This window comes from Megascapheus bottae, chromosome 7 (assembly GCF_031878675.1).
Source record: "Megascapheus bottae isolate mThoBot1 chromosome 7, mThoBot2.hap1, whole genome shotgun sequence".
Taxonomy (NCBI): domain Eukaryota; kingdom Metazoa; phylum Chordata; class Mammalia; order Rodentia; family Geomyidae; genus Megascapheus; species Megascapheus bottae.
The window spans coordinates 46,735,314-46,747,703 of NC_143515.1; the positions used below are offsets into that span (position 1 = coordinate 46,735,314).

The window sequence follows — 12,390 nt, forward strand, 5'->3', positions numbered from 1 at the left end:
GCTTAAGGCTACCGCCCTCACCCTTAAGCTAAGCCCCACTTCCCCTATACTAGAGGTCAACTGGAGATAAATCTTAGGTTCTTTTGTGCCCAGCTGGCTTTGAACCTTGATCCTCAGATCTCAGCCTCCTGAGTAGCTAGGATTACAAGCTTGAGCCACCTCACCCGGCCTGAGCATGCGATTTAGTGGGATTAGATGTGGCATGGCATTCAGGGTACCTGCATGGCTATATCTGCAGTGGCTATAATTAATCACAAGCTTTCTCTTAACATTTTGATCTGCTGAAAATGGAACAACTTGACTCTAATCTTGAGTAAGGTAAGGGGCAAACCATAGTAAGAGGGAAACCTTGGATTGATGTGCCACAGTGATAGTCGTTTAGAGCTACAGAAAGTTCTGGTGTCATTAGATTGTGGAATCTATGGCATCTGAAATAAAAGTGGTATGGAGTCAGGCGACCAGGAGAAGTGGGACGAATCTATCACTGATGACTTGATGCTGGTACCAGCAACCCACAGCCAAGAGCCAAAGCTGGTCTCTGGCCTGTTTTATATCAACTGCAAAATGGATTTTATACCTTCAACATTTCAAAAATGAACCCAAGTAAAATTATGTGCCATGTAATAATTATATGATTCCAGTATGTTCCCTGTAGTAGCTTAACTGGGACAGCACACCCAGCTTTGTACACTACCACTCATGGCCTCTGTTCTAGAAGAGAAGACTGTGACTGTCCAGGTCTAAAACATTAACCCTGACAGTCTATAAGGAAAATTGGTCCATCCGTGTCCTAAATCAAAGATCAAATCTGGATGTCTTACTGCTCTCCCGCTACGGATTACTCTGCTAGGGATTCTAAACACATGCACATAGACTGTATGGTGCTTTTCCACTCACCAAGTCTTCCTGGGTGATTCACAGGATAGGAAAGACCACCATTAGTCACCATGCTAGATTTAAAAGCATTTAATGACATAGCATATATTTAACAGATAGGGCAAAAGTTGAGAGGTACAGGTCGTACGAGGAGCACCAGGCCTGAGCGACCACTCCTTGTTCAGGCCCAGCCTCTGGAGTTCATTCCTATCAATGCCATTTTGATTGTGCAGTAGGATGAAAATTTGTCATTACAATAGTTACAGTGACAGAGAAATGCACACTATGTATCAAACAGCAAGGTAATGAAGCAAATTATAACAAAGTGTGGCAACGCACGAGCAAGTAACCATTAGAGTAACATTACTTTGTCCAGTAAATGCTTCCGTTCCACTTGTACACTTACCAATGATTTAAAGGGTTTATTATACATCTAGTTTTATTATACTTTGTACTAGAATTATCTCAAACATACAATATAATGTATTTCAGCAAAAAAAAAAGGATTGAAATTACAGATTATTTAAAACAGTATCAGTTTTCTATTTCCTTCGTGTATGTGTCGACACTCTGAAAGCTTGTCGCAGTTGATGCAGAAAGGCTGCATGTTGTGTGTTAGTAAGTGAAGCCAGATACAAATGGTTTGGTCTGTAGGTTTCAACTTGGAACTGCCCTATGGCTGATCATAATACACGATCTGTTTAAGTAAAAGTACAACCAGCACGGGCATTTCTAATAGTCATGACTCAGGGTCACCACCAGAAGTGGAGGAGGATGGGACCAGGAAACTGGTATATCTTGTCTCTGGTGAGCACAGGAAATATTGTTTAAGCACCGCTGCCTTGCAAACCAACAGCACTAGAGGCAGGTTATTTCCAACACAGCCTCACAAAATTGAGGAACAGTTTAAATATTGAGATCTAATCTATATAATTTCATTTAAAAAAAAAAAACCTGGCCTTTCTTCTGCACCTCAAACTTGGAGATAGAAGTGTTTTAGGTGTATTCTTCCAACACCCCAAGAAAAGCTCTATAAATTAAAAAAAAAAAAAAAAAAGAATTGACCACATGGAGGGAACGTTAGGCACAGAGTAATGTGTTGGTCTGAGCTTGCATGCTGGATCTCACTGAAAAGGTAAGAGGAGGACAGGAAACAACACAGAAGAGTTCACTTCTTTTTGCCGAAAAGGCTGAAGCGCTTCTCTTTGTCTTTTTCTTTGTCCTTCTCCCGCTTGCCGGGACTAGACTCGCTGGTGATGGTGACCACGCTGGTGGGCAAGGTCTGCGCCCGGCTTGAGGCCGGCGTGCTCTGGGTGCTGGCAGACAGGTCGTGTTTGTCAGAGGTGATGGCGGAGGAGATGGCCTGGATCCACGTGTTCATTTCCTCCTGGACAGAGCAGGGAATACGGGTGAGACTTGGCCCCGAGGTAGGGGTGGGAAGGGCCCCAGGCACTGTCCTGACTTAGGCCTAGGAATGGTGTGTCTAAGCTCGGCTGAGCAGACTTGCTTCCATACATGGTTCCTAAAGGCACCTGCCTCCAGAAGAGCTCACATCACAGAAACTGAGGTTTAGGCTGCCGTTAGACAGATGGCAGGAGCCTGGGCACCAGCTGTGGGTTATCAAGTATCACCCTAGCCAAGGCCTTTTCTTTCTTTCCTTAGGGGAAACTTTTCAAATGCATACTGTTGCCTCTCTTTCCATCAGTGGAATACAGCCACACCACAGCTGGATAGAGGTGGAAGGCTGTGGCACAGAAGGCTCCTGACCGGGCCTGTGTTTCTACACCCCCTCCTGCGCCCTCCAGCTGGGAAGGGCAGGCAAGGATTCCTCCCTTAACTCCAGTGTAAGTGCCAACCCCCTTCCATCGCAGAGGGACACAGGATGACACTGGCTGCTTTCCAAAGACATGGAAAGAAGCATCATGTTAGAGACTGTGACTGTGCAGAGCACAGGACACATCGCCATTGATCATTACTTAGGCAAACAACATTACACAAACTTACTTGTGCTGCATATTTGAGAAAAACAAAAGCTAGTAACTTACATCATCTTTGGCTTGGAAGAGGTACTCATTGCCATCATTTAGTCTGTAATTGTAAAAAAATAAAAAAGGATTACTATTTAATATCAAAAATGTAAATACACCACTTTCCATATTCTACATGAGATCTGAGCAAGCCACAGATTCACACCAGAAACAATGAGAATTTTACCCACATTGCCAACCAAGCATCCCTGGAGACCCAGACAGGTCCAGCAACAGCCCCTCGGCATCCAAAAGTGATGTAATTCCCCACGCCATACTACAGCTGCTCGATGCTCACACCTGTAATCTTAGTTACTCAGGAGACTGAGATCTGAGGATCACCATTCAAAGCCAGCTGGGGCAGGAAACTGTGAGACTCTTATCTCCAATTAACTATCAAAAGATGTCAATAGAGCTATAGCTTAAATGTAGAGTGCTAGCCTTGAGTACAAATCCTTAGGGATGGCTTTTAGGCCCTTGAGTTCAAGCCCTAGGACTGGCACCAAAAAGAAAAAAAGTACTGAACAACACCTGACTTTATTGTAGAATGAAGAGTACTTGTGCTTTTGATTGTTGGTCTAAAACTGAATTCAAAAGACAATTTTCTGGAGCCGGGAGTTTGGCCTCGTGGTAGAGTGCTTGCCTAGCATGCATGAAGACCCAGGTTCAATTCCTTGGTACCTCATACATAGAAAAAAAAGCTGAGGCTTTCCTTCGTGTATGTGGAGGTGCTGAGGCTCAAGTGGTAGAGCTCTAGCCTTGAGAAAGCCCAAGGACAGTGCTCAGGCCCTGAGTCCAAAAAAAGACAATTTTCCCCCTACACCCTACCGGACAAGCCACCAAATGCCTCAACCAATCCATCACAGTCTGATGGAAGAAAACCACTCCCAGGGCTGGAGGTGTGATAGAGCTCTGCCTAGCAAGTTCAGTGACCTGAGTTCAATCCCAGTACTGAAATAAAGAGGGAAAAAAATACAACACATTCTCTCTCTCTCTGTCTTGCAAAAAAAGACAAAAATATAAAACTGTGGGGTAAACATAAATTCACAGTCACTTTCAGTCACCATAAAGCATGCCAACCCTCACCTGAGCTTGAACACGTGTTTCTTCTTCTTGTAGTCAAGGGCCACTTCGCAGACTGCTTCCTTCAGGCTCACAGGGACCTCACTGTGGTAGGGGATGCCGGAAGCAGCGGTTTTGGCGTCTTTGTAGAAACCCATTTCTTGGTTATTTATGACACAATATACATTGTGCCAGGACCTACACATAGCAAAGAAAGATCTGTCATTAAGAATCTGATTGAAGGCGGTGTGGTGGCTCACGCCTGTGATCTTAGCTACTCAAGAGACTGAGATCTGAAGATCAAGGTTCAGAGCCAGCCTGGGCACAAAAGGACCTGAGACTCTTATCTCCAATTAACCTCTAGAAAAACAGGAAATGGGTCTGGGCTCAAGTGTTGTCAGTAGCCTTGAGCTGAAGAGCTCAGGGACAATGCCCAGGCCGAGTTCAAGCCCCACGACCCGCGCCCCCCCCCCAAAAAAAGAATCTGACATGAAATGGTCACCACAGTGTGACCACTCTTCCTAAAAGGCCCACCTAAATATTGCACTAAGCATTAAAATACAGAATAAAATTCCTTCAGAGACTCCTGGGGCAGACCCTATGTGGCTGCAGTGGCAACTTTTGAGGGTACCACCATGTCTGAATTTGGGGGAGAAACGTGGTCCTGCTTTCTATTAAGCAAAGGCTCGCTCAGCTCTGCTGGGAACCACTGGTGCTCAGGCTCTCTGCTATGGCAAAGGGGTCAGGCTGGGCTCGTTTGAAACATGTTTAGTTTCAAGTGGAAGCTCCTCCTGTCTTGGTGGCCTTGTTTATGTGATTCAGCTACTTGACAAGGTGGCAGATCCAAAGCCATTAACACTTCTGGGTATTTCTGCTGGACTAAGGGGACCTTCCCTATGTATAGTAAACCATGATGTTAATTTTTCACAATAATCACATGAATTTGTGTGTATGTCATCGCCAACAAGAATGACAGATATCAGATAGCATAGCCCCCTGAGGTGGGCAGCCTGCATGACTGCACAATTGTCAACCTACGCAGTACAGACTGTTAAGCACAAAGGATTTATAATGAGATGAGTTTTACACCATCTTTGCTAGCTGAGAGTACCCCTTAGGACATGTTTGATTTGACAGGATAAGGCCAGAGGAAACTTAGCAGGTAGATCCCACCTGGAGTCCTAGAGGAATCATTAAATGTAAGGAAGACTTGTCAGTGCAGCAAATTCCTTCTCAGGATGAACCGAGAATGACACTCCATTCCAGGCCTTCCAGTGTCTGTCCCAAGTAGAAGCGAACCCCAGGGGCTGCTGCACCTGTGACTGCACAGGAGCCTGGCCTCCTCCCCTGGGCTGGGCAGCTGGTCCACCCCGAGGCTACCCTGTCCCATCCCTCCCACTCCCAGGCTGCCATGCCTGAGCTACCCTTACCTGCTTGAGGCTTTCTTATTGTGGGCCTCCCACTCGTGCTTCCGGTTTAGGAAGCCTTCCATCTGGGCGGAGGGTGTCTCCTGCGTCCTGGCTGGCAGGGTGGCGGCACTCTGGGCTGGGAGTGCAGACTTGGCCTTGCGGTCAGAGGTTGGGGAGGGGATGGGACTGGACTCTTTGGAGCTTGTCCTCTGCTCAGCAGCGCCGTTGACCATTTCACTGGTGTCCATGGTATCTGTAATCTAGGGACAGCAGAGAGGCTACTTAGCTAACCTTGAGAGCCACAGGGCCACTGTATATGCTCTGACTGACTTGCACACGTGGCTGTGTATAAATGTCTGGCACAGATGGAGGCAGTACAGTAAAACCCTTGCATACCCCACAAAGCCAGCTGGACACCAAGGACATTAGAAAGTAGGAATGGATTAAGGGCCGCCCGCTCGCGGGGAAAATGAGAAAAGCGAAATGCCAGGGTGAGTTTTACTGCACTATGCTCCCCTGATACCTCTGTTTTCTTGGACATAGCTCAGACCATCTCCTCTTAGGGTTACTTTAAAACAAAAGGACAACAGCAACGATCACACATTTAATATGAGAGAGAATGGACGTTATACAGCAGCCACCTTACATCCAAGGGTGCCACCAGAGGGCTGAGGTTGAAGCAAAAGGGCATTCACAAACAGATGGAGACACAACTCTACCACAACTATCCAGCATTCCCACACACTGAGACAAGGAGAGATCTCAGGTTTCTGAAAAGGCTCTGCCTCCCTGCCTCCCCGCAAACACATGGTCATAAACACATGCAGAATTAGGATGACAGTCATGCATTTCATATCTCCCCTCCCCGTTAGACTTCAGAGCTTAAGGGCTGGAAGGAAAAAAAGGCAGGTCAACAAACACCAATGGAATCACATCTGCCGAAAGGTGGATGGTGAGTGGGTTGTAGTTTTTGTTAAAGGAGCTGGAAAAGCCAATCACAGTCACTCAACACCACACAGCTATTTACCCCCAAACACAGACAGAACCAGGGCCTTCCCCATCACGGGTGGTTGATCACGGTGCCTTGCTGCACTGAGACGAGAAAGCCCAGAGACAGCCAGGCTTCCAGGGCTCCGACCCAGCAGGCTGGAGACGTCTTCGGGAGCGTTCCTTCCCAAGCTCACTTAAACTGTGACCCTCACAGCTTTTCGGCTTTGGACATGGAGTAGGCTCTCTTGATTCATTACCACTTTCAGCCTGTGTACCATCAACTGTGTACCATGAACTGTAGCAGCCCCTGGCTGATACACCCAGGGCGTGGATTAGCAAGTTACTAAAGCTGGGTGTGGCTGACGCTTTAGTGGATTACAGCACCCTTATACACAGACAAACATGGAGGTGTCAATGGCACACTCATTAGCTACATCCCACTGCTGCCCAGAATCCGAGTGACACCAAATTAGCAGCAACAACCTTGGCAGGAGAAGCGGTAGACTGGCCGCCACCACTTGAACACAGATCTGTCAACTCTCAGGGACTGGGCTTCTCACTTGGGTTTTATCTATGTGGCTGAGTCTAAAGCTCGATTTTAAATGAAATTCATTCCCTGGGGCTGGAAGGAGTGGAGAGTCACTAGTTTATGCAAGTCATCATAACTGGCATCAAGGTTTAGGGTGTGACTAGAGGCTGTGCAATTTAAGGTGCTTTTGATTGGAATTCTTTGCTATCACAGTGATGTAAAAAGCATATTAGGGCAGAAAGGTAGGTAGGTAGGGGTGTGTGTGTGTGTGTGTGTGTGTGTGTGTGTGTGTTATCCTGGCCTTATTATATATCAACCTGCTGAGATGTGTCTATGAGCCAGAAGCTATTACAACCCCACCCTCCTCTTTACACCACTTCTTGGGGAAAGGGAAAGAAAATTGTCTTACTGCTAGGTTTAGGTTAGGTGCAGGCTCCCAATGTTCTTGCCTCAGTCTTTCAAATAGCGGGGACTGCAAGTGTACATCACTGTGCCTGGCTTCCCTTTCACTTTTAGGAGAGAGTTGTAGGAGAGGAAATAATAACTAAGACAGAAACTCTGAATTAAAACAGGAGTGGATTTTATAGTTGACAAATCTCTTCTAGTAGGAGGTCTCAGGAAACTTGTGGTGAGGAGTAAGTGAGTTTGGTGTAGAAAGTGTGAGTCCAGAGTGACACGGGGTTAGTTAGGATGTACAGAAACCAAGTTAAAAAAAATTTCGTGCTGCAGGTTTGGCCTGAAAGCCACTAGTAACAGTGATGACGTGGAGAGGCAGATGTTTATCTGAGAAAAGCTAGACTTTATCAGACTTGATCAACTTCAAGGTAAGGAGTCCAGAGAAATCTCTTCTGAGGGAAATGCTGCAGCAAAAATTTTTTTTCTAAATTTAGAGTTAGAGGGAAAGAGAAAACCCCAAACCAGTATGCAAAGAGGGAATTAATATTTATGCAAATGAGTCACTAACCAAGAAAACAAGGAAAATAAAAGGAACAAAATGAATTTTAATGGACATGTGCTTCAAGCATGCCAACAGACAACACACCACTAGAGACAAACATCAAAAGCAAATCATAGTGCTATGATCAAACAGCAGTTACATGTGGACATCCCATCCCCACGCCCACCCCAGTGCTTCCCTCCAGCATTAGTCCACAGTGCTTTAGTGGTTGGCCACATCTGAGAGGCTTAAATCAGGAGGTGAACAGAAATGCAATGTGACTAGTAGCACAGGAAACTCCTGCTCGATTTTCAAAGTGCATGAAGCAACACCACTTTCAAGTTCATTAACTTGAGTCTCTGCATCATCACTCCAAAAGAATGGAATAGCCTTTTCTTCAATTGTCAATTACAATTTTGTTCTAGCAAGACTATCATTTGAAATCTAGATTAAAAATAGGCATGAGAGCAAAGGCTACAAAAGCATCATAGCACTCTTTTCTCATGTGTGTATGTGGAGTTTTACTTTGACTTCTGAGTATAAAAAGAAAACTGAGCCATCAGTCTGGATGACACAAAATTTAAACACACACACATACACACATATACGATACCATCACATATACGTATACTTCAGTAACACACAAAATGTAATTTGGGGCCAGAAACATGTTTTAGGGTTCCTTAACGATCAAAGCAAGGCCCCTTCCCCATAAAAAATTTGGATGTGTTTTAAGGCAGAGACCCAATAATGGAACACACTACCCCCAGAACATACGAAGCTTGGCATCTATCTATATACCCATCTACAGTCACAAGTAGATAGATATGTACATAGAGATAATGAAAAACAAACAAGATGCTATATGATGTTATCCTGACAAAAGAAAAAAAAAGACATGCATCATGAAATGAAAAGACAAATCAGACTCAACTCATGGAGAACACATACCAAAACAGGTTTCTGACTCACTAACACATCTAAATATGGCAAATAAGCAAGTGAATGTCTCACAAGGCTTTGATGCAGTATGGATTTTGTTTTGTTTTGATCAGGCAATCACCTCTTTCATCAGCTTTTATTCCTAAGGAAAAGGATTTCTGTTAAAACATTTTCAATCCCTGTTGGTGGCCTGGTAATATGCCATCTTAAAAGACTCTTCATTAGAGTCCCACAAAAAGTTTTGAGAAAAATGAATGAATCAGAAGATTCACTCGAGCTATACCACTGAGTTTCTATTCACAGACACTAAAGTGACCTCTGAAGCCAGGAGGTTCTCGAGTGCCCCTGGCACAGGTCCTGCCATGTGTTGCTCAAGTAATCAGGATGAACCAGAATGGCTTTAGTTTCATTTGTTTGGGAAATTCAATTTGACACCCTGAAGTCACTGAACAGAGAAGTCAGGAAGCCTGGTAAGGCAGGCTTCCAGAACTCTGTAAGCTGCTGGCACTTTGCCATGTCTGATGAGGGCTGACAGTGACCAAGACAGAGGTGGCAGCAGTCAGTGGGCAATTTACTTCCAAGGCTGGCAGCAATGTGGGCTGCAAGGAAGTCTATGGTTCTCAACTAGGGACTTGGCAGAAAAGAGAGCAATTGGTTTATAAAAAATAAATGAACCCAGGCTCTCAAAATATTGTAATTCTGCACTGAAAAGTTGAACAGTTTCCTGAGAAGATCAGAGTTCCTCTCCCTTGCCCCCATCTCCTATCATCTTCAATGAAATAATGCATCCTTCCTGGAATGTTACATAGATGACTAAGTTTTCATTTCACTACTCAATCCCTCCTTCCTTACATACCAGCTTTCTGGTTACTAGGATAAACTTGCAGGTTAATAGCTTCTGCAAATGGCACAGTACCTTCAGTGCAGTACTGTGCCCTGTTAGTATAACTGGATATGCCATACCTGTTAAGATTCTAGTTTTCTTCTTCATAATGCTGTAATCTCATTTAATTTCAATTACTCATGTAAGGCTTTCGCTGTAAAATCTTAATAAAGTAAAAAGCTCACAATAAACAAAAAGTAAGTATGCTGCTTTAAGGCATCGAGCATCCATCAGTTAGGAGACCCAAATAAACATGAATTAAATGCAAACATATATCACAAAAGGCTATGAATTAAGTAAAACTTTTAAAACTTTGGGTGAAGTGGAAGAAAAAAAAAAAGTCAAACCCAACAGTATCTGGAAAAACTGGTTTCTTGACACACGGTAGTGAACTTCACATTCCAGACCATGGCTGGTCACTGGCTGTCCGTCTATTAAAGTTTTTGTAGTTTTGGTAGGTTTGAGAGCGGTAACTAACCCGTGGCGATCCCTGCTCAGCCGGCAAACCGTTCTGGGAAACTTGCTCTCCTTTTGAAGTATCCCTGTTAGGTGAGGGGAAGGGAAAAGAGGAAAGAGGCAGAAGGAAAAACAGGAAGGAAAAGGGCAAGGAGGGAAGAAGAGAAAAAGAAAATAAGCACAATGTCTTTCACACAATGTGACTTAAAACAAAACCAACTTGCAATTTCCAAGTGTTCTGGACAGATCTCATATACAGTAAGATTAAGGGGATGTTCTGTCTGCACCCCACCACACCAACATAAGCAGCCTTTTATGTGAAGTTCTCCCTTTATGTGAAGCTACCAAGGATTTTCAGAGCAACTGCCATGAAATAGCTGGCCTAAAATCTGGGTAGGGCAGTTCACTCCCCACATGCTATGGAAATTCTGAGCCTGTGTGTGTGTTCAGGTGCCCACAGTCCAAGAGGTACTGTCTACATTCCAGCTCTGCCACCGGCTCAGCTGTGACCTGGGGGTAACATGGATTTTTAAATGGTGTAATAAAATAATGAGTGGGAAGGGATATGGCCAGGCCCTCACAGACAAGGAGAAACCTTGCTGGCTACTGAGATGGAGATTCCAGCCTCTCATGCTGCACGACTTACCACTGCTGCTGGGACTCGGCCTCCTCCGAAGCCTTTGTGCTTGGCTCTGGAGAAGGTGGCCTCCTCTTCCTTTCCTCTTCCTCTTGCTGTCTGCGCACTTCCAGTAACTCCAGCTGGGGGAGAACATGGTGAGGCTCAGCAGGGCTTGCACTTGAAACTTTTATGGAAAGGGAGGCCCTTGCATCTGGTTCTCTACCCTAGTTCACATGGGGCAACCTGAAGCTTTACTGTCCCCAGTAAAATGGTAGGGAGTTCATAGCAACTACAGCTGGGCTAAGCCAGCAAAATCTCCCTTTCCTATTGGTTTGTGTGTCTGTTAGGAGAATGGGTTTAATTTCTACATCAACTCTGCCAGGAGAAAAGTGTCCAAATCTCCAGAACATATAAACACCACCACCAACACAAGACAGCAGAGCTCAGCTCATGCCTATAATCCTTGCTACTTAGGATGCTGAGACCTGAGGATTGTGGTTTGAAGCCGGTCTGAGCAGGGAAGTTCATGAGACTGTCATCTCCAAGTAACTACTAAAAAGCCAGAAGTGGGGCGGCTATAATTTCAGTAGTAGAGTACTAGCCTTAAGCAAAGAAAGTTCAGGGCCAGGGCCCGGAGTGTGGCCTACTGGTAGAGCACTTGCCTAGCATGCCACAAAGCCCTGAGTTTGATTCCTTAGTACCACATATACAGAAAAGGCCAGAAGCGGTGCTGTGGCTCAAGTGGTAGAGCACTAGCCTTAAGAAAGCTCAAGGACAGGGGCCTAGAGTTTGGCCTAGTGGTAGGGTGCTTGCCTAGCACAAAGGAAGACGGAGGTTAGGTTCCTCAGTAACCACATACATAGAAAAAGCCGGAAGTGGTGCTATGGCTCAAGTGGTACAGCTCTAGCCTTGAGGAAAGCCCGGGACAGTGCTCAGGCCCTGAGTTCAATCCCAATGACTGGTTTAAAAAAAAAAAAAAAGAAAGAAAAAAAAAGCTCAAGGACAGTGCCCAAGCTCTAAATTCAAGCCCAGACTGGCACAAATAAGCAAGAGAGAGAAGGGGGGAGGGGAGAAATTCCATTTACCTGTACCACAGCCATTTTATGAGCAATGTACACACACAGTGAAAGTACTGTTTTAGCAGAAAAAGGATGCAGGTGCATGTTAATTTTCCAGAACTGTAGAAATAAGGGCAATTTCCCCCTGTCATTTTTGTATACTACAAGGAATTCATTTTTGACCATGAGTACGAAAGTCTTAGAAGAAGAAACAATAGCACCCTAGCCGCCCCCACAAGGGATCTGTGCTGGTGAAAGACACCAACGCAAATGAGAGGCCTTACAGTGGCCCAGGGGGAAGCTACTAAATGAGAATTCAAATCCTTAATTTCCTGAGAAGTTCCTAACTCAACCTGAGCTACTGAAGGCCAAACAGTCAAAGAAAGACAAGTCTAAATCTTGGCCATCAGTTATCAGGCAGAAGCCTACTAGACAAATATCTCAATCCAGGTATCTGGAGGAGAGGAGTCCTAAGCCGCTTCTGGTGCTATGAGAGAGAGGTTTCTGCTGGTCTTACCATGTGGTCCAGGCTGGCATCAAACTTTCCTACACACCTTCTGCCTCAGCCTGCTAAGGGTTAGGATCACAGGCATGTGAAACTG

At 45.1% G+C, this 12,390-nt stretch overlaps 1 protein-coding gene across 2 annotated transcripts in view; it reads right to left on the reverse strand.

Moving 5' to 3' along the window:
* Positions 1-951: 951 nt before the first annotated feature.
* Positions 952-12,390, reverse strand: part of Sptbn1 (spectrin beta, non-erythrocytic 1) — a 169,482-nt gene continuing 158,043 nt past the window's right edge. For both annotated transcript variants that reach the window (XM_090336921.1, XM_090336923.1), the window contains 6 exons: positions 10,758-10,870; positions 10,134-10,197; positions 5,396-5,634; positions 3,990-4,163; positions 2,922-2,964; positions 952-2,263 (listed from right to left, as the gene is read on the reverse strand). In XM_090336921.1, coding sequence (XP_090193047.1) covers positions 2,045-2,263; positions 2,922-2,964; positions 3,990-4,163; positions 5,396-5,634; positions 10,134-10,197; positions 10,758-10,870 — 852 coding nt within the window. In that variant the 3' untranslated portion in view covers positions 952-2,044. The remainder of the gene's footprint in view (positions 2,264-2,921; positions 2,965-3,989; positions 4,164-5,395; positions 5,635-10,133; positions 10,198-10,757; positions 10,871-12,390) is intronic.